Genomic DNA, 26734 nt, shown 5'->3' with positions numbered 1-26734 from the left:
CCGATGCGCAGTGCGCCTCGATCATACTGTCGGGCAAGGGAGGCAAAGTCGTTCGTTCCCCGGTGTATAGATGGGTAATAACTGTCAGAGTGTATATCTCCGTTTGGAAAACAATCGGTGATGGCATCGCCAATGATAAGGTCACTGCTGATTTCCATACAATGCGCAGAGATATACCGTGGAGCAACCAAACACTAATACCAGATTATTTTTTTTTATTTTACAGGGAATGACGGGGGAGTGTATGCATAGACTTCAAATGCCATCTTCTCTCAGTCTTTGAATAAAGTAAAAAAAAATAAACATAATTATATAGTCATGTCTTGGTTTTTTTGTTTGTTTGTTTGTTTGTTTGTTTGTTTTTTCTTTGGTCATGGAAGAAAAGAAGGAAACTGTAGGACATAAGAAGAATTCTAAAAAGTTTTCAAGGTAAAAAAACACAAAACTTTCAAGCAATTCAAGAAAATGACTGGTACGAGGGGAAAGAGTAAAAATGTGTAGAAAATCCGTCAAAAATTTTACAATCTGTGACCTTAACGAAAGACAAAGCAAAAAAACAAACAAACAACAAAATCAGTTCCACTTCAATTTTAGTAGAGAATGACAGGACCCCATTCCGATCAGGAATAAAGAAAATCAAACAAGCAAGGATGATGCAACTGCGGACACCCTTCGATTGATTTTTTTGAAATTTGATATTGATCTTGCATCGCAATATCACACAATACAGTTCATAGGTTGAATGGTTTAATAGTCAACATGCCTGGTCTTGATGATTAGCAAGCAATCAAGCAAGCCTTCAATGAACGTGCTGTTGTGGTTTAGCACGTCGAACCGATTCACTGTGAGATCTACCATATGAGTATGATCGATAATACGTTATTACTTCACTTACATTCGTCGAAGACCTCTGTATATTCTCCCAATTTTGTATATTCGAATCAGACCTATTCAAATCATAAAATATTGCTCATTTTTTTCGAGAAAAAAAAAGCAGTAAAATCAAGGGCCGCTGATATGAGAAAAATATGTAAATGAACGATCGATAGGAAAGTCTGATTAAAATGAATGCATTACAGTACCAAGGCCGGCGGTTCCTTTATCATTGTACCGCCCGACACACAAGATGTTTGTTGGTTAATCTAAGGCATTAAATGTCGGCCGGCGTGCATTTCATAACTGTGTGACGTCAGTCAATGTGCTGGACGCTGATTGGATGGTGAATGCGATGATGGCCATCTGCTTCTCCACAGCTTTCCATCTCGTGACCTGGTCGGGGTCGTCGTCAATTTGGTATAAGGCGTCAACCAGAGCAGGAAAGGCGTCACCAGCGTAATAATTGACACTACTTGGCGCGAATACCACGTGCCTGGGTAGGAGTAAACGAAAAATTCGAAATCCTTGTCATATGAAATGTCACCGGTGTACCACTGTGATTATTATTATTACAAGATATATCTCTGTTTGATGTTAACTTTATTTTCAAAAATTTGGAAATTGCGTTTATCTGTTTTTGCATTCAAACTCTTCATATTATGAACAACGAAAAATGCTGAAATGCGTGAGAGCCCGCCATCCTGATTTGCAATAAAACGATGTGGGGTGAACGTAGAATCACTGAACTCTACGTCAGTGCGTAGAATCGATCGACATTGGTCTACAACTGAGCTCTGCAAGATGGCGCTCTACACTTTAACCACAGAAAAGTGAGTTGAGTTCGATTAATGTTGATCGTATAGCACTTACCTCAGCCATTTCCTGTCCGGAAGTCCAGCGGGATCGATGAATGCCCGCTCGAGTTGAATCATCTGGTCGTTGACTTGTCTAACCACAAATGGACTGTAGACAAAGTAATGAGTGTAAAGATAAATTGGTATTATGCTATATCATAATAATAATGTTATTATCTAGTGCAATCTAATCTCACAAATGATATCATTTGATAAAACATATTGATTGTAATAACAGGAATATAATGACGGTCATGGTTATAGTTATAATCATAAAAAAATATTTTCTCTATATGTGACCGTGCACCTCAAAACGAACATAAAGTCGCACACACTGATTTTGCGTGAGGACTGAAAATAAGTGAAATGGGTCAACCTAGCCGAACTTGACTTTTTCATATTTTCTGAAAGAGCGGGTCTTCTTTTACATTATGCTAAAATTTGGTATCATAAAACGGGAAGGAAAGTGTGTTTTTTAGCAGTTTATCTCGAACATTTTTGGTAGAATAGTGTGATTAGGTGTGTCTTTAGAATCCCTTTTTCATTTTTGAAAAACCTTGTCCACACTCTTCACTTTCAACTCTAATAACTTTTGAAAGGATAGTGCTACTGCTTTGAAAATTGGCATTAATTATGGACAGAATGTGTTACTGAGGCATGCTTAATTTCACTTTAATCTGATAATCCCTTCATTGTTGTTACTCTGGTGGTTACTTCCTGTTTTTTGTCCCATTCATCGCACAGCCAGGACGGTTTGGTAAAGATTAAGCGCTTGAATAGACAATGTACTTCAGAGCCTCTTTTCTCAGTTCACACTTTTCCTGAGTTTGTGCTTAAAGTCTGTTCTTTTAGAATATGGTCTTAACTAAAAATTCATGTCTGGCGACTTTTTGTTTGTTTTGAGGTGCAGGGTCACATATAAGGAAGTACAAAGCTAATGACGTAAACGGTGCTCTGCTATACAAAGTTCCCGGCAATTTATCACTTCGTGATTGCAAGCCATTCATTAAACGCCTCCGTCGGAAGAGACATTACAGACGTAAAATCTTATCCCAGGATGCTATCGATCCCTTGCAGGCTTCCAACATGAGCCCCCCCCCCCCTCCTCCCCCCCCCCCTCTCTCTCTCTCCCTCGCGGTTTCTCTCCACCCCTTCTCTCTGTCTCTCCCCCTCCAAGTATAGCAGGTGATAGTTATATCCACTGTGCCCTATTGCCCCGACTTTCAGTCATTCTCTTCTTTGAAATACTGGTTCAGGTGAACATTGTCAGTATCTTTAAATCTAATGACCTACTGCCAATGAGTAAGAATACTGAATGCGTGTGATGGAATGAGGGAAATAGAGACCAGTTCTTAGAATGCAGTGAGGAGAAGTTCCTCACAACGAAAGCCAAACCTTAGCTTATAGCATACGGAAAGTAAATATTACAGTCATGATAGTCATTTCATACCTCTGGAAAAAATATTATATACACTGCTTCAGCATCACGGCAACATACATTATCATCATAAAATAAAAATAATTATATATTTCCATTATTGGCTCAAGGAAAGAGTATCATTTAGTACAATTCTATGATCAATTTGTTCACTCTTTCAAACTTCGAAAAATATTGTATTGTAGAGAAAGTGTGCAGAAGCATGCGCACTCATATTCACTCATTAACCAAAATATAAAAGATGATTATATCATTTCGGCTGATTCGTTTCTTACTCGTTCTGATCGATTTCTTGAAGACGAATTTCGAAGTCTTCCGCCGCAGTTGTGAAATTGGTGAGTGCCGAGTAGACGTAATCTGTCGGGGTAAACAACAAATTCATCGTCCTTTCTCTACAAATGTGAGTTTGATCAGCCCTTGGTTGATAGGTGCAAAATCTACCGAAGATGTGGATGGCTTAATTCTTCATATTACGGTGACTCTATCATTTTGTGTTAGAAAATGTTTTCTGAGCTCTTATTATGACATTACGGTTTCTTCCCCTACTTGATTAGACAGAATACAGCTAGTATTGCCATAACCTGCTCTTTCATTCTACTGGAAATGGCGATTTTAATTTTTATTTATTTTTTAATCTTAGAGATTTTTACTCCCATGTATTTTCTGTCTTTTTATTTTTGCATTATATGTTTTCGTACTTATGTAATTGTTGAATTTCTGCCCTTCAAGAAAGAAACAAAATTAAGACAAAAACAACGAACAAACCGACGATCAAAAAAGCTGGATAATTTTGGGTCGTATTTTGATGTCATCGGCAATAACTTTTAACGTCCACTTCACCATTAGTGTTAGTATGATCACTCTTAAGATACGCAGAATTGATATTGATAATTTGCAGATGAATTGTGAGGGCGCTCTTCCGTTTGGCATTGTCGAATACTTTAAACTTTAGATAGTTCATCATGATGCAGGGCAGGTACAGATTATAAGTAAATCTTTATCTACTATTGTTGACTAATCATTTTAATTCAGTATGACATAGGGGAAATACTGTACATGGTATTTTTCATACACCGTTCTTACCAAAGGTAATGCTGTTTGCTCTCATCTTGTCCCCGTATTCCTCATTCAAATTGTCGACGGACGATTTCAGTTTCTCTGCATAGTCGAGACAGCCGAACGGCAGCACAACGGAGTCCGCGAGATCTCGCGAGAATTCTAACATCACCCGGGCAATGGCCCGATGGCGCCAAAAGTTCCAGTCGATGAACGTCTTTACGAGATAAAACGTCTCGTATACAGAGTGGTAGACGGGGTACGACGAAATGGACAGGCTCTGAAATACAAAACATGCTCTTTGGTCAATGATGCACTTCTCTCAGTTGATTGTCTGGTTAGATGGTAGTAAGTTGGTTAGTCTAAGACTAATGACTTGATTCATAAAATGCTGATATCCTGTGTTAAAACATCGGCGACATAATATGATGGAACAGGTAACTCGGCTGGTAAAGATGCAATAGAGACCGACATGACATTCTACACTGTAAGATGGATAATCTTACAACGCTTTGTCTTTCTGTCAATGTGTGTCTCTCCCTTTCATTATTTGTATTGCTAGTATCCACTTTCTCAGGTCATAAAATGGTTTAATAGGATTCTAACCATTCATTTAATCCTTTCTCTGCGTATATTTTCCATTGCTCAGAGTGGTCCATAATTTTCTGTTTTCCAGTGGTAAAGTTGAAGTTATTAAAATGGAAAACACACTAGTCATAATAAGAGCAATAGTGATAACAATGACAAAAATACAAAATCTGCTTCTACTAGCTCTATAGTCGTGCTAAATAAGTATGAATTCAAATTATGAACTACTTTGAGACTTTGTGCACTTTGAGTTTAATGCAGTGAATGTTGTAAGTGGTAAGTGTTTACAGATCATTCTTGTTGCTCTCGGGAGGTATATGCATGATTGGGACTCTTTGCTACCAGGACATGATTTCTAGTTTATCAATTAAGAAAGACCGTAAATTTGTTTCAATGTCTTTTTCTTATCAATCAAGAATCACAACAAACTTAACTTACAAAATCATAATAATACGACATATCAGTGCATGGTACACCAATTCGGTACATGAAAGGGGCGAAATCGCTACCAGATCCGAGCACGGGAACACTGTAATCAAAACAAAGGAAAAGGCACTGTGAAACCAACAGAGAGACAAACGAATAACTATAAGTCCAGCCACTTCTTTACTGCTTTGACGACTGTACCAAAGTACGCATGTTTCTCTATAAGCCAACGTTTTAGACTCGAAACCATTAAAACATATCATTCCCGTTCTTCATATACTCGACAGTAAAAACACGTTTGTGAATGCATTTATTATTTTTTTCAAAGATGGCAATTGATATAACGCTTACAATTTTAGGTTTTCAAAAACCGAAATCCTTGCATGATGGTGAACTGCAACTGCATACGGTAATGCATTGTACGTGAGAAGACAAGTTACACTTTAACTCACTTAAATCTTTCCGTGTGTGTGTGTGTGTGTGTGTATGTGTGTGTGCGTGTGTGTGTGTGTGTGTGTCTGTTTGTGTGGAGCTCAAAGTTTCGACATTTCTTTTTGCCGTATTTTGTTTGTCCAGGTTTTGCATATCGAAATTAAGCATATAGGCAACGCATAGTCCTGATAATGATAATACAGTGATCATGGCCTCATCACTTATACTAGGGAAGCCTCCTCTACCAACGAGACCCGTCATTTTTACCCGGCTTTCACTCACCCATTATACACCTGGCTCAAGCGGGTATTATACGTAAACTCATCTTGTCCAACAATACAATGGACGCACTGGGGATTGTAAAGATTCGAATTCATTAACTCTTGTTCATTATCGAGAGCCGTATCAAATAAAATTATCACGACGCTCTCACATTAGATCGAATCCGAATTCGAAAATCCTTGGCGAGAAGATTTGAGGATATCCTCACTTTGCCAGACAACAAGTTGCATACTATGTTATCCATGTAGGACTAATAAACTCATAATTATCAAGTGGTTTGAGCGTCATCAGATAATACTTTGACTGTCTTACTAAGGTAGCCCGTTGCCACTGCTGTCAGGGTATCGCTCCCGCCAGATATCGTAGACCGTAAGTTCTCCCGTCTCCCCATCGGGGACCTAGAGGAATAACGTCCAATGATCATGCAAATTAATCCTAGTAATTCCATGGCTACTGAGAGTGTTGTTGTTGTTGTTGTTTTGTGATACCCACGACTGCTCTTCTTATCCATGCGCAACATTTCATACCAGTATTCTGCATTCTAGTATCTATTATAATATGAAAAGTAAAGAGACCACGGACAGGCATTGGAAAATGTCATGAGGTGTCGTGTTAAAGAATGTTCCAAAATCTGCCGCTACTTTTGGAAAACACAGTTGAATTAACCACTGGTAATGCCAATTATGTTTTAGTTTGCTAATTTACAGTATATTTATCTCGGCGAGCTGTACAAACTGGTGCATGTTTGTCTTTTGAACTTATTTACTGATTATAGTCTGCGTGAAATTTGGTACAGAATGTAGTCTATCAAAAAAAGATCAAAAAGGGAAACAATTATCAAAATCTTGCCATTATTACGCTTTGATCGTGATATATCTCGTTTAATTTCGTACTTTGTAGATGTATGTTACCTTCTTTGTTGCCTCGAAGAGTGCTTGCTGCAGAAGAGGCGTGGTCTTGGCTCGAAACGTGAAGTTTCCCCTGACGGCGATGTCCGTGTTGATGTAGGCCACCGCACGTTCACCAAGCACCTTCTGGTATTCCTGTGTTCAGAGGGGAATGCACAAACAACCACCTCGTTATAATGCCTATAGATTAGATGAACTTAACAAACAAACACACAAACAATCCATCTGAAATATATATTTCTCCGATGAGGGCCACTGAAGGAGCGTTCACGTCGCGGTCCCTGTCAGGTGTTTTACACTTGCGAATCCTTCAACCACACTACGCTATCAACAATTATCCCACATCATTATCATGACTCAACTAGACCTTAGAACTGTTGATGATGATCAAGGTCGCAAGCATGGGCCCTTGTCATGGCCGGCCTTGAGTATATTAATCATCGAACATCGAAGGTCTAACTGGCCCCAAATAAGATCTTTTGGCAGATCTATGCACCAAGCATAGTTGTGATATCCTCTGTCTCCAAGAGACGCATCGCGGACCTTCACAGGTACGTCCTCGCATCTCGGGTATGACCCTCATTGCTGAGAGGCCACATGACCAGTATGGAAGTGCAGTATTCTTACGCAATGGGCTGTCTGCTGACAAGATATCTATTTCTGATACGGATGACACTGAAATCATTGCCATCAACACCAAGGGAGTATCTGTCAGTTCGGTGTATAAACCTCCTTCCATCATATTTGACATTCCCCCTGATGTCACCAGCGGTCGCATCAATGTTGTTATCGGAGACTTTAACAGTCATCATGTCAATTGGGGTTATGCTGAAACTAATGAAGATGGTGAGCTAGTCGAGAGCTGGGCAGACTCCAACCAACTGTCTCTCATTCATGATGCCAAGCTCCCTCCTTCTTTCAACAGCTCACGATGGAGGCGGGGGTACAACCCAGATGTGATTTTCACATCCAGTATTGTTGCCAATCAGTGTGAGAAGATTGTTCTGGATCCCATTCCCCACACACAACATCGGCCAATAGGTCTCAAGATCACTGCAGTCATCCCTCCCCGTGCTGTTCCCTTCAGGCGACGTTTCAATCTCAAGAAAGCCGACTGGAAGGGCTTCTCTGACGACCTAGACTCTGCTATTCTAGATCTTCCCGCTACCCCTGGCAATTATGATGCTTTTGTAGAATCAGTTAAATCATCATCGCGCCATAACATTCCTCGTGGCTGCCGCACAATTCAGGTACATCCAGGGCTTGACTGATGACTCTAAAGCATTATATGATGACTTCATCTTGCGTTTTGAGGATGACCCTTCTAGTGATGACACCATTGAGCTTGGTGAAGCCTTAGCTAATTCCATCACAGAAGAAAGGCGGAAGAAATGGCAAGAGCTCATTGAAAGCACAGATATGACTCATAGTAGCAGGGAAGCCTGGAAGACCATTCGCATTCTAGGAAAAGACTACACAAAGCCACAGCCAAGGCCGCAAGTCACCGCTGACCAGGTTGCCCACCAACTCCTCTTGAATAGCCGGGGAAATACAAATCACCGTCCTCAGAGGGCTAAACTTCCCAGAGCTGCTAATGCATCCTCACAAGACGCCACAAGTTTCACAAGGCCATTCACAATGAGTGAACTGGAATCTGCAATGAAGTCTATGAAAAACAACAAGGCTGCAGGTCTTGATGATGTCCTAGTGGATCAGATCAAACACTTCGGGCCAGGTGCACGCAGATTGCTTCTTGATATGGTCAACGAATGTGTTAAGTTCAACAAGATCCCAAAGATGTGGAGGAAAGCAAAAGTCATTGCTCTACTGAAACCTGGTAAAGACCCTGCCATCCCTAAGAGCTATAGGCCGATATCCCTACTCTGCCACATGTACAAGCTGTTTGAACGCCTCCTCCTGAACCGCATAGCATTGTTCGTTGATGATCACCTTATCCCGGAGCAGGCGGGCTTCAGACCGGGAAAATCATGTACAGGACAACTACTGAACCTCACGCAATACATCGAGGATGGTTTTGAGAACAGAAAAATCACTGGTGCTGCCTTTGTCGATCTTTCTGCAGCATACAACACAGTCAATCGCCGTATCCTTGCCAAGAAACTGTATGAGATGACCTCAGATGTTAGACTCACAAAGTTGATCTGCAACATGCTATCAAACCGCAGATTCTTCGTAGACCTCGGTGGTAGAAAGAGTAGATGAAGGACACAGAAGAACGGACTTCCTCAAGGGAATGTGCTTGCCCCTTTGTTGTTTAACATCTACACGAATGATCAACCTACTCAACCAGACACTGGACGCTTCCTCTATGCTGATGACCTTTGCATTGCATCTCAAAAGGACACCGTCGAAGAAGACAGTAGAGGACTCCCTCTCCAGTGCACTGGACTTACTCATTCTCTACTATGCCAACAACCATCTAAGAGCTAACCCAGACAAAACACAAATCAGTGTGTTTCATCTTAAGAATAGGGAAGCCAGCCGTCAACTACGGATTAGTAGGTATGGGAAACGCCTGCAACATGTATCCAAGCCAGTCTACCTGGGGGTGACACTTGACAGGTCCCTCACTTTCAAGGATCACATTATTAAGACCAAGGCAAAGGTGGCATCAAGGAATAGTATCCTCCGAAAGCTCACTAATACGAAGTGGGGTGCTGATGCGAAGACGGTACGTACAACAGCACTGGCTTTATGCTACTCTACAGCTTAGTATGCGTCACCTGTCTGGAGTAGAGCAGCTCATGCCACTAAGATTGACACTGTTCTAAATTCTTCACGTCGTGCTATTACTGGTTGCCTAAAGTCCATAAAGGTTGAAGACCTCTACCTACCGAGTGGGATTGCTCCTCCAAGCATCCGTAGGACCGTTGCATCCCAAAAGGAAAAGCTGAAGCAAGAAAATGACCCTCGCCACCCTCTCTTCAATCATGATCTTTCAAGAAGGAGGCTAAAATCCAGGCGCAGCTTCATGCTTTCTGGAAAGGCTCTGAACAAAAGCCCTGACAAGCAGCGTGTATCCATGTCGATTGAACGTCTTACCCATACACTGCATACAGTGTCTACTACCGGCCCTAAGGAAACTACACCATCAGGCGCCAGTGAGGCATGGCCTTTCTGGTCTTGCTGCAATCGCCTAAGAAGAGCTGTCGGCCGCTGCAAATCTAACCTAGCAAAGTGGGGGTGTAGTGAGACTGATGACACCACCTGCCTGTGCGGAGAGGATCAGACTATGCAACATCTCCTTGTCTGTCCACTTTTACCAGAGCCTTGCACAAAAGAGGATCTGGCAGCTCTAACGCCCTGTGCCAGGCAGTGCATCCAACATTGGACTGGACGAATCTAACTTTCCATTCTGCGTAGTGACTCGAGAAAAAGAAGAAGATTTCTCCGATGACTCACGAAGTGAAAGTTTTCCTCGAAATAGTGCAGAACTAATATAACTACGCATGAGGAAAACTTTTTAACACGTTTGTGTACTGTTTTCCAATTTATTCGTCACCTACTGTGAACTACCTGTTCTACTTCCTTAAAAAGTCTTGGATGTGCTTTTGGTTGAAATTGATAAAAGTTGCCTATACCTACGCCTTTTTGATGACATCTCAGAACGAATGTGTACACATACGCATAGACACTATGTTGCTTTCTGGAATCCAGTCTGCTAGCATTACACTGTGCCATGTCAAGCTCGAGCTTGACAGAAACATCCATTGTCACAAAAGTAAACAATTAACTTGAACTCGTTAACAGAGTTATTTAATGTGTCAACCACACCATAAAGCCCACTGAGATCTCCGAACTCTAGAGGGCGTTCTCACAAAGTTCTATGCAGAGCCTTTTATTACAGAGTTTGGCCAACCCTGTAACGAGTTTTTCGATCTACGGACGCCACTGTGTGTCCACCAAAGAGGTACTAGAGTAAGCACTCACCATTCAGTGCGTACAAATGAAAACGGGGCCACTTGAACGCGCACTCTATTACCTATCATAGAACCTCTTTGGTGGGTACAAAATGGCGACTGTGTTTAAGTTGGCCAAACTCTGTAATAGAAGGCTCTGGTTCTATGCGCAGTTCCTTTATATTCTCACCTCCACGAACTCGGTTGAACCGAGAAGGCCGTACTCTTCAGCTCCCCAGCTGCAGAACATCACCGTCCGCCGAGGGCGCCAGTCTTGAAAAGTTTGGGGACAAGAAGAGAAGGAATGCTTTTTAATGTCATAGATAACGGAAACCAGAGCAGCTAGACAACAAACCATTCTTGCAAGTTGACCTACCTTTCTTCAGCATCTCGCCGTAGACACGCGCGCTTTCCATGAGGACCGCGGTTCCACTGGATGGGTCCACAGCACCGTACACCCAAGCGTCTCTATGGTTACCCATCAGTACGTACCGATCTAGAAGAGAAATCGGGTGGAGTCGGTTTGAATGAAAATCTCCTTCAGCCAAACTTTTCATGAGGTCCACTCCAACAAAGTAATGTGGTTTCTTTATGTTCTTTGCGTCCGTTCTTTTGAGACTAAACATTAAACTAAAATGGAAAAATCAAATGGACACTGCTATGATTGGCCGTGTGATTAATATGGCATATTTCTATTTTAGCCTCTCTTTTATAAACACAAAGTAATCAGAGCAGTGGAACAATTTGTGTCAAAACTGTTTGGAGGGACTCGATGCATTTATGTTAGTCGATGGTTATGATAGCAAAAGAATGTCTTCGAATGTACAGCTCTAAAGCTGCCCAGTTATCGTGTATTTAGCATATCGTTAGAATCCTTTATCTTCCTTTGATAAAGGTGCCACATGTGAGATTGGCTAATTCAATGCAGAAGCAGTCCAGGATATTTGGATATGGAAGATAAATGTCGTGGCCTCATGGATACAGGCTTTCGCTTGTCGGATCCCACTGCGCATGAATGAAGACTGAACCCAGCTTCCTTACTTCAAAAAGTGATTATGCCAGATTGAATGAAGGCAATAGGTCTATCAGCGGGGTGAAGATAAAAAAGACATGAGCTTTATCAAATTTGTTTGTCTTGGACCACTTTAATGATAACAATATCGGAATTTTGGAGCTTGGGTGTTTGTTCCATGTTCATCGTGTCACTGCCGGCAGCCAGGAATAGCCTGGTGGTAGGGTCGCTGCCTGGAAAGCAGTAGATGAAAGGTTCGAATCCCGTGGTTCCCTCGTTCCGACATGTCTGATAAAAATGTAGATCAGGAGTTGAGATCTTACAAATTTCACTTGCACAGAGGGTAGACAAACTGAAGAAAGCTCATACCCTATAATACGTCATATATTCCTCACCTCCCTGTGCTACACTGCATTTGTTCTCATGTTTGGAGGAATTTTCTTTCAAGGAACGTTCGATTATCACACGTCCCCCTCACCTGGTTCAACGGCTCCGTTGATGATTCCAATGACGTCGTAAGTGGTTCGAATCTCCCTTGAGGTGTGAATACTCATCTTTACCTTCCTGTGTACGATCAAATCTTTAGTGACTCAATAATCATTCAGCGCCTCTGAGAAGAAGCTGCTGTAAATACCCACACATCAACATCATAACCTAGAAATACATAATATGCATACTCACATGCGCATCTTCACCACCCCCCCCCCCTACATACACACACATTGCTGCTTCCACATGCAGCGCCATCCTGATTCGGGTACATTGCAGATGAAGGCGGAATAGGTGTAAATTATTGTACATCCGTTAAATCTCTTTTCCCTCTAAAAGTCAGTTTCGAGTGTTATGCCATGCTGCCACTATAAACCTGAATGTCTAAAAATTATGAAGACAAAGTAAATAGTTCCAACAGATTTTTGTTTCCCCGATATCATCTATCCAAATACTCACCTCTGTGGGTTGACAAACCCGGGTCCAAATCGATAGGTGACATCCAGGTGTCTCCGCCAGCTACTATGTACTTCATCTCCAGTCATTTCACTTCAATGAGGTGGGCGGATAGAGGAGTAATAAATGAACATGAAAACAGAATGGGTTATAACATTTTTGTGGATGTGTTATACAAATTTAAACTTACCTGATCGTGGTATTACGTTACATGATAATAACAGCAAAAGTACCAAAAGAAAGCTCTTCCAAATGCATTTCTTGTCATTAAATTGAATTTGACTTTCTATATTTACTCTCTTTTTTTGGCGGGGGGGGGGAGGGTGGTTCCTAATCCTACCTTGATTATGTAGAAACTCACACGACACGAACAATCTCTTAAATAGCACTTTATTCTTGGAAAATGTAAGATAAATGAATCGATATTCACAAATCGTGAAAGTCTATCGACAGAGCAAAATATACAACAATTAAGGCATTCATTCAAGAATTCTGCGCACTCAGTCAAATCAATGAGGAAGATTTTAGGAAAATTTGTATCCATCCGCCCTTGTGAGGAATGGGTAATATCACGAAATCATTACCATTCCAATTATTAACACGATAATCAACATTATGGTATAACTGAGGTGAGGATTGTGATGACAACCATAATCACTTCTTTTTTCTTAAAAAGTGATCTTAAAATGTTCTGTTTACCTTTGGGAGCAGTGATTTAAAATATGTTCAAGATATTACATTTGATGCGAATGTGTACATCTGTTGCACATCTGTTGTTTCACAAAACATCCTACCACATAAAATTTTCGCAGTAAAGCCAAAAATATAAGGAGATATCAGTATTTTTCTCTGTAAATCATTACTGTAGACGATTTAGTCTGAAACTATTGTTCACATTTTGTATATTTAACAATGTTAAACATCGATTACGATAATGGCTTCAGACTTTTTACATAGGTTGTTTCTATCCCTAGCTCACATTTTAGAACTATATCAAACCATTTTAATGCTGGATTTTTCTTTCATCTGCAAATGGTAAATTGTGCATTTACAATAAGTAAACCCGGTCTTATGTGGTACCTGAGAAGATATTGTGCGTCCCCGTATCCGATGGGATGTACTGGAATCTTAGGCAGTGCCGTCTCCTCGTCACTAATACGGTACATGTAGGCTGGACGCGGGAGAAAAGGGCATGTTTCTAGTATGATTAGAATGTATACATATCACCTATTGGGTTGATCTACTACTTTAAACCTAACTACTACTTTAAGCCTAACAGACACATCGTATGTGTGTACGAGCAACCAAACGCCTTATTTCAGAAAAATAAGATTTTAAAACTGATAGATTTGTTTGGTTATAATTTAGGTATTTTTATGTATAAACTTTCCTCAAAAGATCTTCCTGGTGTCTTTTTACAGATGTTCATAAGAAACAATTCTGTCCACCACTATCCAACTCGCCAGAGTGACGCTTATCACCTTCCACGAACTCGAACAGTTTTCGCTAAAAACACAATTATGTATACAGGTCCTAAATATTGGAATGATCTCCCAACAGAGGTTAAAAGCTGCTTGTCCTTATCATCCTTTAAGCGTAAACTCAGACAGCATGTATTGAATAGCTACAACACACAAGTGCACTAAAATTCCTTTTTATTATGCTGATAGCTGCTCTTTTATACTACTCGGTTGTTGCCATGTGAACAGACTCATGCATATACATTTTAGTTGCATGCTCTCTCAAATTCCTTCCCATCGGTGTTTTTCCTTCCACTTCTAGTAAGACCTTGGTCGTGTCGCATAGTTTCCCCTCCTTTCTTTTTTTCCTTTCTTTTATGCATCTTTGCAGCTGGCTGGTATATCACATATAGGAATTGCAACTGATTCATGTTCTCCATTTTTTTAATCTTTCCCCGTGTCTATGGAAGCCGGAATGTTTAAACCCTAACAGTACTTAAGTATTCACGTCATTGTCACTCCCATGTCTAAATTGCTATGAGAGCAACTGCTATAGTGTGCAGCATGTGGTTACTTGTTCTCATTTTATCACACACATAAATGCATGTGAGAAGAATCTTCTGAGCCCCGAGTAATAGTCATTCTCTTTTGTTTATCATTACTTTTGGTCTTAATTGTACCCGTGCTCCTCATCCTGTTCCCCTTACTAGGCTTTTGTTGGGACCTACACTCAACAAGCTTTGCTTTTTAGTAGGTTCCATCGTATTTCTCTTCGCATCCTTTACTTTGATTGAAAATGACACATCGACCGTTATGTATTACTTTTGTATTCCTATTTCTTCATGTATATATCCAAGCTGGACATTCTGTATTTTATTTTGTTATATACCATGTATTTTCCATCGAGAAATACGAAAATAAATTGAAATTGAAATTGAAAAACCCTGATTTTCTGTGAAAGTTGTAAGCCAGATACATCAAGACTTTCAACGGAGTACTAGTGGTTGAACATGTCGTTAAAAAAATCAAACCCTGACTTAAAATGTTATGATTATAATAAGTCGATGCAACGCTCACCTCATTGGACTGGACATGTATTGTGCTTTCTAATACTACCAATTTCGTTCTCTCTCTCTCTCTGTCTCTCTCTCTCTCTCTGTCTCTCTCTCTGTTTCTCTCTCTCTCTCCTTCTCTTTCTTGGAGGGAGAGATAAAAACTGTAACAAACATTCCCCAGCAAGAGAATTTTGATGAGGCAGTACTTACGCTTTGCCGGATAGCCGGGTGTAACCGGATCGCCCTTGGCATCACTAACGAAGGTATTCCCCCGCTGCGCTCCGGTATCCGGAAGCCACCAATTGTCCGGGTAGACCGAAATGTCTCCATCACTTGCGTAATCGGCGGGATCGGAATAAAGAATGATTCCAATGGCGCCCGCCGCCTGAGCGTTTAGTACCTAGAGAGGATCATACAACGACTTAATTCTCTCTCCCAAGTTTTTATCAAGTTCCTGTTCAGTCCATAGTCTAAAGACGAGAAACATCCTCACATGTCAAAGTAAACAAGTGGTAAAATTCCTCAAGTAAAAGCAGGTGCAAGCAACGCAAGCCCCGTTTTTAGGAAAGCCGTTCGTACCAGAGTTACCGCGACAATGTCCGGACATTTTTTTCAATGATTTTTTTTTTTTACCGTGCATGTTACAACGTTTAATGCAGAATGTTACTCGGACGTTATCATGGTAACTTTTGCCAAATTCTGCTCCAGCCAACTAGGGTAATTACTCTGACAATATCCCGACATTACCCCGACAACCCTTCTGTTAAAACGCTGTTGCCGCAGCGTTCCTTTGATACACTCAAAAGACATGAGCAGTAGTCCAAATAGAATGACATATCGTTCGCCGATCTCGTTCATGGATTGTAACCACACCCCTTTCGCATAAGAACGGGTAGGTTGTTATCGAAACTTACCCGGAGAAGGTTTATTCGGTGTGTGTCTGCTAAAACAGTTCAACCCTTACTCTCTCTCCCGAGGCGAGGAATTTGGTTCTCCGGACGTTGTCCCAACATTGTCGGGGTAAAGTCTGTAAAAACAGGGCTACATAGTCGCTCCCTTTTACCTTGTTCCCACGAAACACCCTTCCGTATCTAGCGATGGCGATGCAGCCTGTGATGTTGATATCAGACCTGTTCTTAGCCAGAAAGTCAAAGTCTTCTGACCGTCCGTAGTTCACGTACACCAGGGGGCCCTGGATATAACGATATCCGGATACATAGCAAGACTTATAGATGATTAATATGTTATGTGTACTTAGTGCGAATAGAAACAAAAATCTAACCAAGAACTCAATTGCCGAATGCAGCTTCTTAACGAAACTATGTCATCTGCATTGCATTATCAAATTAATGTCATGTGACTGATATCATTAAAAAGAAAAGCGCCTGGTATACAACAACAGGTGTAAGAAATGAACCAGCTAGTCGTAATCATAACTTGCCGCTTTGCTGGGGTACTATTCAACACCACATCATCAACATCATGGAATCACCTAATGGTGAGCATAAGATGTATGTTTTTTCTCTTTGTTTGTTGCTTTGTTGTTGCTGCTGCTTGTTTACCTACAGAAAAAAAAAAACAGACGGACTCACTTCTGGTTCCCCTTTTGCCGAGTAGGCATTGAATGGCGGAACGACATCCGGGTGATCATCCTCGGGTCGAAGAATCTCCTCATGTAGGGCCGTGGTGAAATTAACCTCTCCATTCTCCGTTATCATTACCTGGATTTACAGGTATTATTATTATTTGTATGTGTGTGAGTGTGTGTGTGTGTGTGTGTGTGCGTGTGTTGATAATTGCGACGAGGGAGAAAAGGAACGAAGTAGTGAGGAGCTGTCTGATGAATATATCTCATGCATACGTACTGAAAGGATCTTTATTTTTGTTTAAACAACAATTTAAGCTTTTAATTACTATAAAGTAATCTCACAAAGTCTGGTCGCGACATCCTCCTTTTGGAAACGCCAGACTACTGCATGTATTCTCATTGGCCCGAATTCACGAAAGTGGTTTAAATGAAACCATGGTTTAAATCATGGACAAAAACCACGGAGTGCCAAGTGTCGCATGGAATATTTCGTTACAAAATCAGTCATTTCAGTCGATGAATTATTATTTTGTAACGAAATTACAACATTTCGTGATAATTTCGTTAAGGAAACGGTCATTTTGTCGACGAAAATAACAATGACCAATATCGTGCGAGACTTGGCGCTCCATGGTATTTGTACATGGTTCAAACCATGGTTTCATTTGTACCACATTCGTGAATTTGGGCCATTGGGTCTAAGATCATGTGAGTTGTTTGTTACTTTATGCAAGACCACGTCAAACTACGGATTTTGCTTAACTTATCTTTTCATAATGACAGAAATGTCCTTGTTTTGTCTCTTTTTTTATGAAACGACATGAGAGCACAAGTCAATGACCAATAAGTAGATAATGATAATAAGAATAATACTTATTTTTATTTTCATTATTGTTATCATTATTGTTATTATCATTATTACTGAAACTCCTACTTTGTTCGGATGAGCCGTATCCGGATAGGCAAGGAGAACATCATAGTCGAGTAATCGAACCGAATCGAACCCGTAACTTGTCCACTGCTCTACCAGCATTTCCGCATTCTCCTTTTCTGCCGCAGTTCCGGCTAGATGAGGACGGCTGGTTAGACCCCTGTAAATTTGCGGAAGGAAAGGATTTTTCACAGCTAACTAGGTCACCTTGTAAACAATATTTAAAAAATGGCAAAGATGCATAGCATTCATATTTCTTGACCACAAACACTGGGTTCACATTAACTGCAGCACTGCAAAAGACTTTTTGATCCCCTTACGAGGCAAGATGTATTCTATTTATGCTAGTAACGCTGACAAAACATTTGGTGTGTGTGTGTCTCTTTTTTTTTTACATAGCTTTCTATATTGCCACCACATTCATGTATCGTTTAATTGGTCATACATTATCTTAAGGTTCTACAATGTACACTCTTTTCTTCTTGCATACTTTTACGCACCTTATTTTCTCTTACCCAAAAAAAGTGATGTCTACAGGTTTTCTTTTTCTTAAAAAAAAGAAAGAAATTAAATCAAATATGAAATTGAAATTAAAAAATGCTAGGCAAATTCTGTAGAACAATCATTGACATCGCTTGTCTGTTTGTTTGTTTGTTTGTATGTTTGTTTTTGGTTAATTTTCGCTGACCGGTTTCGATACCTGGTGGCACTGATCTATCTATCTCTCACGGCCTTTTTATGCAATATGTAATGGATTGAGTGTTGCTTATGCAAACTTCCAAAAACAAGACACCCCGTCTACATAGGTATACGTGTACACACATTTGTACATTTAACCTCATATCCTAATGTGTTTGAGTGTACGTGAGATATTTACGGAATGAGGAGAAGGCCTGAAAATGAGGCCAATAATGTTTAGCAATAACGGTTCATATAGAAGGCAACATCCGAAATCTCTCCCATAAACATTCATTGCCAATCTCAAACATGACAATGCAATGGAAAGATCGAGGTCTTTGCAGACAATGCACACTCTCACATTTCACCTGTTTCGCCTATACAGCGATACTTGTTGATAGGTCTCATTCCCTCCCCACCCTATTCACGAAAGCTGTCTTTCGTTCTATAAAGATATTGTGATTGATATTGACATGTTGTACCTTGCGCAGTGCGACACGGCCCAACACTTACTGAGGACGTTCAACCTTTTAACCCTGTCTATTAAAGTGAAATTATGGGGGCCTGCAATATGATACTGGTGCTTTTTTTTTTGGTCAATTTTTTTAAGGAGGTTCTTTGTTCACACTAACCATTTGAAAAGATGAGACGCGTTGAAAATCCACCTTATCAAATGGATAGTATATTGGTTGAGGTGAGAATTCAGCTTTTAACCTTTTACGAGATACCTGAAAGTACTGTATGAAATGTTAAAAAGCATACAATTCTAAAATCAATTCAAAGTTTATCTAATGAAAATCAGTTTTGAAATAGTTGAGACATCCAAAAACAAAGTAAAACAAAGTGGTCCTAATTCATTAGGATTTCTTTGTTTTGGATGTCTCAGCCAGTTCAATTTTCGTTAAATAAACTTTGAATTACTTTAAGAATTATATACTCTTTCATATCTAATAGGAGATTTCTCTTTATCTCAAAGAATAATCATTAAAAAAAATCCATGTTGGAAACCTCAAGCCAAATCTCAATTGCAACTGTTCCATCCCTTTAATGTCAAACATAAGTTTTGAAACTCACACTCATTATCATGACAAAACACATAAAGATGTGTGGCATCTGCAGTGTTCCTCATGTTGAATTTTACTATTAATGATATTTTTCAATTCAATTCAATTCATTTATTTTCATTCTTCCTCTTTTCTCTTTTTCAACAAAAACATAACACAAGATAAATCAGGTTTTACATCATAAACAAAGAACATTTGTCTTTGCAATTAATAAATGGTATCAATAAACATAGGAGCGCATACTGGCAAAAAGAATAATACAAAGTCATGCTTCAGTTGAAAAAAAGGAAGAAAGAATAGAGAGGTCCACTAAAAAGCAAAGCTTGTAGATTGTGAACCACTCATAAAACCTATGAATTACTTATTTACAAACACTTGTGACGAATATGATATACGACAGGACGGGACAAAACAGAAGAAACACAACAACATGACACAACTTGCCAGAATAGATGAAAAGTATGGAAGGAAAGAAAGAAAAAAAGAGAGAATGAGAGAATACCTACACGCTGAACAAGGGAAATGGAACAGAGGATGGTAGAGAATGTGCTTCATAGAGTTGGATAGAATGATTACTGACGTCAGTTTACGAATTAACGCATCCATGTGTGATCAGCAGGGGAAACGGTTGGTGTGATGAACACGAGGACAACTTGAATTCTTTCTGCACCGTGTATGTATACGTGCTCCAAATATCACCAGGCTCACGGTATTAGTCCTACCATTGCTGGCCGCTAATTTACGCACAAAATAAACATAATTATACAAAAGTTATTGCAAGCAAAAAGTACCAGAATTAATTAACACCTACATGACAGAACATCCAAAATTACTCTCTTTAGTTGCAATTAATAGTCATCGTTATCATTTCACTCCTCCATAGGTAGGGCAGAAATTTAACTTGTTGGGAAGACGCTCTGGCAAGTTTTTGGAGTCCAATAAGATTAAATCCAAGCTTAGGCAGTTGCTGCCAAGTGAGTAATTACCCACAGACACTGGGGTCGCCAACCTGGGAGACACCCAGCTTAGAGCAGAGGGTGACAGAGTCAAGGGTTGGCGAAAGGTGACCTGCTGTGCAGACTTGGGGAGACGCCCCCCGGAGGACAGGCCCAGCCAAGTTCAATAATGTGCTGTTTATCTATGTTTCATGTACCCCGCGAACTATTTCTATGTTTTATAAGTTTTAGATTTTCAATACAAGCACATATGCATTGAGTATCAAATTACAGTGTAAAGTTTAATAGGGAAATATGGAAGGAAAGACTAGTACTGACATTGGTAAAGGAACGAATGTATAAGACTACCGTGAGACATTTCTAGCTACTAGCCGTGAAAGTAAGAAAATTTTGAAATCTAAATATAAACATTATTTGCGCAACTACTACTTCAACGATGAAATCCAGAAAGATTCTGGGAAATTGCGAAGTCTGAAATATGAAGGAGACTAAACGAACGACGATTTCATGTTTGGAAATCAATGGAATTGATGTGACTGATGACAACTTGATTGTACAATTTCAGTCTGCATGTCTCCACGTGTGGATGATAGTATGTTGTAATCCTTAGAATCCATAATCATAGAGGATCAGTCATAACATACTTTAATACTTGAACGTGTTCGGAAGAGGTTCATAATAAGAAAAGAGGTTTATAAGTTGTTCCGAGACTGGGAAACCAAACAATATATAGATATCATAATTATGCTATTGCAAAAGATAGCTAGTGATGGGGCGAAAGTATTTCAGACTCACAATGATTTATACACATGAGAAATGTTGTGGAAAATACCGGATAATGCATCAGAATCACGCCCGCTAACAGATGTGAATTTTTTTGAATAAAAATGAAATTCTTATTCCAAATCAATTCGGATTTAGGAAAAATCATTCTACAGATTACGCTATTACTCAACTTTGTGATAAGATAATTGAAGCTTTTGTTAATAAGGAACATATTGTTGGAATTTTTATGGACCTGAGTAAGGCATTTGATACTATTGATCATAAAATTCTTATTTGTAAATTTAAACATTATGGAGTTCGAGGAATACCTCTTTTATGGTTCACTGATTACTTATATAACCGTGAGCAATATGTTGAATTTGATTCATGTTCTTCCAGGAGATTAAAAATTAATTGTGGAGTACCACAAGGGTCTATTTTAGGCCCTCTGTTATTTCTTATTTATGTTAATGATATAATTAATGTCTCACCAATATTAACACACATTTTGTTTGCAGATGATACAAATATATTTTATTCACATAAAGATCCACAGATACTTATCCACACACTTAATTTTGAATTAGGTAAAGTTTCTTCCTGGTTTAAATGCAATAAATTGTCTTTAAATATTGATAAAACTAGTTTTATATATTTTAAAAATGTTCATTCTTTTGATATTGAATGTAATTTATATATTGATGGGGTACCCCTTGTAGAAAAAAAGTCTACGAAATTTCTTGGTGTAATTATTGATTCTAATCTTACCTGGCATGAACATGTAAATAATATAAGTAATATTGTATCAAGAAACATAGGTATATTGTTTAAACTGAAAGATTTTTTGATAGAAAAGTCTCTTTTTATTTTATATAATGCACTGATTTTACCATCACATACTGTAATATGGTATGGGCAAATTCCAACAAGACAAAAATTCAATCAGTTCATCTTCTCGAAAAAAGAGCACTCCGCATCTGTACCAACTCACATTATCTTGCAAATTCTGAACCACTATTTTTTAAATTGAAAACTTTGAAAATCCACGATATTCATACATTATAAAGCGCAATATTCATGTACAAATACAAATCCAACACCCTCCCTTCCTCTTTCCACAACCTATTCACTGTGAATTCCAGCGTCCATGCTTACCCAACTCGACAGTCAAAAGATTATCACCTCCACAATCCCAAGTTAGTGATAGCTCACAAGTCAATTAGACATCATGGACCTGACGTTTGGAACAATCTCCCTGAGGAAATTAAGACAACCACTAAGTTACATATTTTTAAGGCACGTATGAAAAAATATCTTTTATCGAAATATAATGATATATGAGTGATAAGAAGTTTTGGGGTTTCTACGTTCACTGGTAAAAGTTAATATTGATATAGTATTAGTTTTAGTACGTTGCTGCACATCAAAATTGTTGATATTGTATACAGAAGTATGTAGAAGACATACATGTGACACAAAGAATAAACCAGAATCAATTTAATTAGGTATATATACCCAAACATTAAATTAATAAAATTGTATTGTATCACATGCACAGCTCCGCACAGCACAGCATAGCACAGCACTCACCTCAGCACAGTATTATGGTAAAAAATGCCTATTGATAAGAAACAATCGAAAACTATTTTGAATTTCTCCTTTACTTTTAATTTTATAAATTATTACAATATTTTCGATTTGACTATTGATTCTGCTTTGGTAGACACGTCCATTATACAGATATGTAAATCGATTTTAAGCTTTTAATTTTACCCAGAGGCCTCGATCCATGTCAAGCTGCTGCTTAGATCGCGGTCTCCTGCTTTTCTGTTATTATAATAACCAAAATGTTTAATTTCTAATATCAATTTGTTCAAATCCCCTCCGTTATATTCTTCTCTTTGAAATTCGTTTAATGAAACGACGTGATCATATGCTCTGAATGAATATTTCATTATTATTCATATAATCTACAAGTGTTGATTTGATGATTCTCCTCCGAACTTTCTTTTTTGTGAGTGATATGCTACATGTTTTATACATCGAATACTGTCATGTTCGTAGTGTGTATATGTATATGTACCTTGAATTGATTTGTAAGACAGTATATGCTTGCTTAAATGTCGTGTAACGTGATTTCCAAATATGTGTATTCTTTTGTTATGTGTGATTTGGAAAAAGGCAGAAATAAAATCAATCAATCAATCAATCAATCAATCAATCAATGTGGAAGAGAAGATCATACCGAGAAATGGAATATTCCATTTACGATATTAGATTATATCGAAAGTTATATAGATATGAATAATGATGTCCTGTCCAGAAGATTTTGAATATCAGTAATCATCATGCTGGCTATCCCTCTTTTGTGCGATATTATTCTAAATTGAAGAGCCTAATTTCACTTGAATTACTGTACTGTGAATACATAAGATGTATGTATTTCAACGTCGAATATGTAGTTTCATAGTGTGTAATATTTGTGTGTCACGTATTTCAGAGAGGAATGTATATTTGTACCTTTGTCTTCTCCCCTTATACGTGTTGATTTGATTTGTCTAAATACAATACAGTAAAATAAAAAAAACCTCATCAAACACACAAAAAAGAGAATAGAAAATACGTGGAAGAGATAGGCATAAGCAAAACTTTAAGAACAGAATGGTGATTGATCTCGAAATAAATGGAAACATTTCATAAGATCAAAGAGAGAATATGCATAGCAATATATGGATGAGTTTGCAAAAGTTTGACACCCTTGCAGTCTCATGACAATGCACTTTGGCGGGAAGGTTTACATCCATTTGCTTTTCAGTTACTTGCGTTTCAAGTACTCAGACCATGGAGGTAATAGTATTAGTACATCCTTAGGGGCTCCATTCCCGATTTTCTATCTTGGCTTTTACCCCCGTAATAGACTTCAAAATAAAAAAACAAGAAGGATACTTCATTTACACATACCTGAGGTTGTTTTCTATGTTCTCCGCGCTGCATTCGTCGATCATCAGCAGTCCAATTTCCTCATTTTCGGCGACGGAGACGGAGGGACAAGCATCGTCTACGATCCCGAAGTGACCGATCAGAATACCGGTGGCGAACAGGATGAGGGCAAGGATGAGCCATATTACGTGAACGAAGAAGATGTTGTCACGGTACCGAGTCATGGTAAATTAATGGATCAAGTTCACCCTGGTATTAACGTCTGTCGTGTCGCGTTCGCTCTTATCTGTTAGCCTTGTGCAGCGATCGAAGTGCAGTGATTCGCACCCCTTTCATTCAGTTTTACCAGTGAGCCGCTTGTCTTGTTTCTTTTTGACGAATCACTATTATGGCATGTGCTTGGAGTGTAAATAAACAGTCTGCTTTTATGTATATTTACTATTGGATGGGGAGGACGATTGCGGTTTCATTGCTGATGTTTTAGTCTTTATGCCACCGAAATTACCGCTTGGTGGTAATTAATTAAGATCTTTCAGTGTTAATCACGGGAAACCAATGGACTTTGACCAAGAATTGCATGTGACATCTCCATTAGGTGATAGAATCTGAAGATCAAAGGTTACCACTACTCATATGTACATCAATTGATAACATCCGTAGGTATACATACGTTGATAGGGGTCTGTCTGTGATCTCAGTAGAACTTCTTAAACCAGATATAATACTGAATTGATAAATTCCAAACGAAGCAGTTCGTTTCCCGGGGTTCCTTTTTTCTGTTCTTCCACCGGAGGAAAGAGCTTGTTCATCAGTAGATACAGAAGTACCTGGTTCGAGCCCTATAATGGGATCAGCTGAAACCCCTGACGGGTTATTTAAAGGGGAAATCCAGTCCAAATATAAGTTAGCCTGATAAGAAAGAGTAATATATTTTTTGATCAAACTCGGGTGAAAAATAAGGAAGTTGTGACATTTTCAAGTTTCACTAGTTTTTGAAGAACAGTTCTTGAACAGTCAATATGAATATGCAAATGGCAAAGTGAGCATATCAAACCCTCACAACCTACCATTGTATAGTTTGTGCATAAAATTTTGAAATTTCCAGTTTATCATTCAAACGCAATTATGCCCTGGGCTCAAATCCTTATATCTAACTGATCGCTATTTTGAAATTATTTAACTAGGAATAACATAATGTTTTTTAATTTGACAGAAACATTTAATTTTCGTCATTTCTTGTACAAATTGTGAGGTTTTATGACATGGTCAGCTCACTCATTTGAATATTCATATCTACTGCACAAGAACTGTTTTGCAGAAATTAGCAAAACTTGAAAATTTCATAACTTCCTTAGTTTTCATCCGATTTCAGTCAATTTTTTACAGTTGAAGTCGTAAGATATTACTGTGATTTTTTTAAATCAGATTAACTTATTTTGGGGATGGATTTCCCCTTTAAGGTAGCTGTGCTTTTGGCCAAGAAGCTCCCTGTCTCTCCAAGTTTTCTTTTTGTTTTCCATTTGGATTAGACAAGACGATAACCCGTACGCAGCTGCAGTGCACGGTATGGGGACCACTTGGATGTGTACTGCATGTGTTTGGGGCGGACCACTTTACCAGGTCTTTATGATGCGTAAATAAAGCGGGGTCTGTTTTATTGTTGACAGTTTGTCACACACCCTATTGTACGTACACAGCAAAGGCAGTTCTCTCTAATCATTATTATACTTTAAAAAACAACGAGATGATTCACAGTTTAATGTGTACTTTCAGTATTACATGCCACCTGCTGCTCACTTCAAGACAATACAGTGTGTAATGTGGGATAGAAGACACTATGATACTGTAACACTTGAAGTGCTAGATGACCCTGGAATCCCCCCCCCCCCCCACCTAACCCTCATTTCCATGTGCATCGTGACCGAAATAAGTACAACTCGCGAGAAATGTATTCAACATTACTCAAGCTGACAAGAAATTGTACTTCGTTTCTTGACATGCAAAGACATTTTCAACTCCAATCAAACAGTTGCTATCTTGGCGCCTGCATGCGCCTGCATCCTGTTTGATCAGGTGTGAAACAAATATGAGCGTTAAAATGGATCATGCATTCAAACAGAATCTTGTCATCTCATACTTTCTAACAATCAACTTATCAGCAAGCCAACAAGATTTACCATCTCAGAAAAAAAAATTGATGTTGGTAATCTTATTCTTTTCAAATGACATTTATTATAACATTTTTGACGTTTGTGCAGAACAGAGTTGGGTATTTTTCTTCTAGACAAGTACAGAGAGTAAGTTTAGAAATACACAGGATTGAATCAAGACAAAACGTGCATGCATTATTTATCATTTAAAAGTGAAGAAGGTCCGGCAGAAATTACACAATGTATAGTTTGTCAAGATGGCGTAAGTAATCTTAGGAGCTTGTTATCAAGAAGCTCTTATATTGTTATGATGAAAACATCTCATTAAAACAAAATGACGTAAAAGTGAATAGTGAAATTCCTTGAAGTACTGAGGAATTATCAAATCAGCATAGTAGGAAAATATTACA

The 26734-nt window shown here is 38.9% G+C and overlaps 1 protein-coding gene across 1 annotated transcript; it reads right to left on the bottom strand.

Moving 5' to 3' along the window:
* Positions 1 to 1173: 1173 nt before the first annotated feature.
* LOC139739527 (glutamate carboxypeptidase 2-like) lies at positions 1174 to 24398 on the bottom strand. Its single transcript, XM_071650129.1, has 17 exons — positions 24196 to 24398; positions 17775 to 17931; positions 16845 to 16973; positions 16316 to 16444; positions 15463 to 15652; positions 13818 to 13908; positions 12741 to 12830; positions 12271 to 12356; positions 11157 to 11276; positions 10971 to 11053; positions 6864 to 6995; positions 6265 to 6350; positions 5251 to 5341; positions 4252 to 4504; positions 3444 to 3525; positions 1747 to 1839; positions 1174 to 1369 (listed from the first exon to the last, which is right to left on the bottom strand). Exons 1-17 carry the CDS (start codon positions 24396 to 24398, stop codon positions 1174 to 1176), a joined length of 2211 nt encoding a protein of 736 aa, XP_071506230.1.
* Positions 24399 to 26734: the final 2336 nt, after the last annotated feature.

The sequence above is a fragment of the Diadema antillarum genome, unplaced genomic scaffold (genome assembly GCF_040938485.1).
Source record: "Diadema antillarum isolate AM-2024a unplaced genomic scaffold, OU_Dant_1.0 scf00000029, whole genome shotgun sequence".
NCBI classification, from domain to species: Eukaryota; Metazoa; Echinodermata; class Echinoidea; order Diadematoida; family Diadematidae; genus Diadema; species Diadema antillarum.
This window is presented reverse-complemented; position numbering and strand designations above follow the sequence as displayed.

Excerpts from the sequence above, each read along its gene's own strand:
- LOC139739527 (XM_071650129.1), bottom strand. The coding sequence starts at position 24,398 with ATGACTCGGTACCGTGACAACATCTTCTTCGTTCACGTAATATGGCTC. Across the intron at positions 16,445-16,844 it reads CGGCAAAAGGGGAACCAGAA|GGCCCCCTGGTGTACGTGAA; the intron begins GTGAGTCCGTCT and ends CGTTATATCCAG. Across the intron at positions 12,357-12,740 it reads GGGTTTGTCAACCCACAGAG|GAAGGTAAAGATGAGTATTC; the intron begins GTGAGTATTTGG and ends GATCGTACACAG.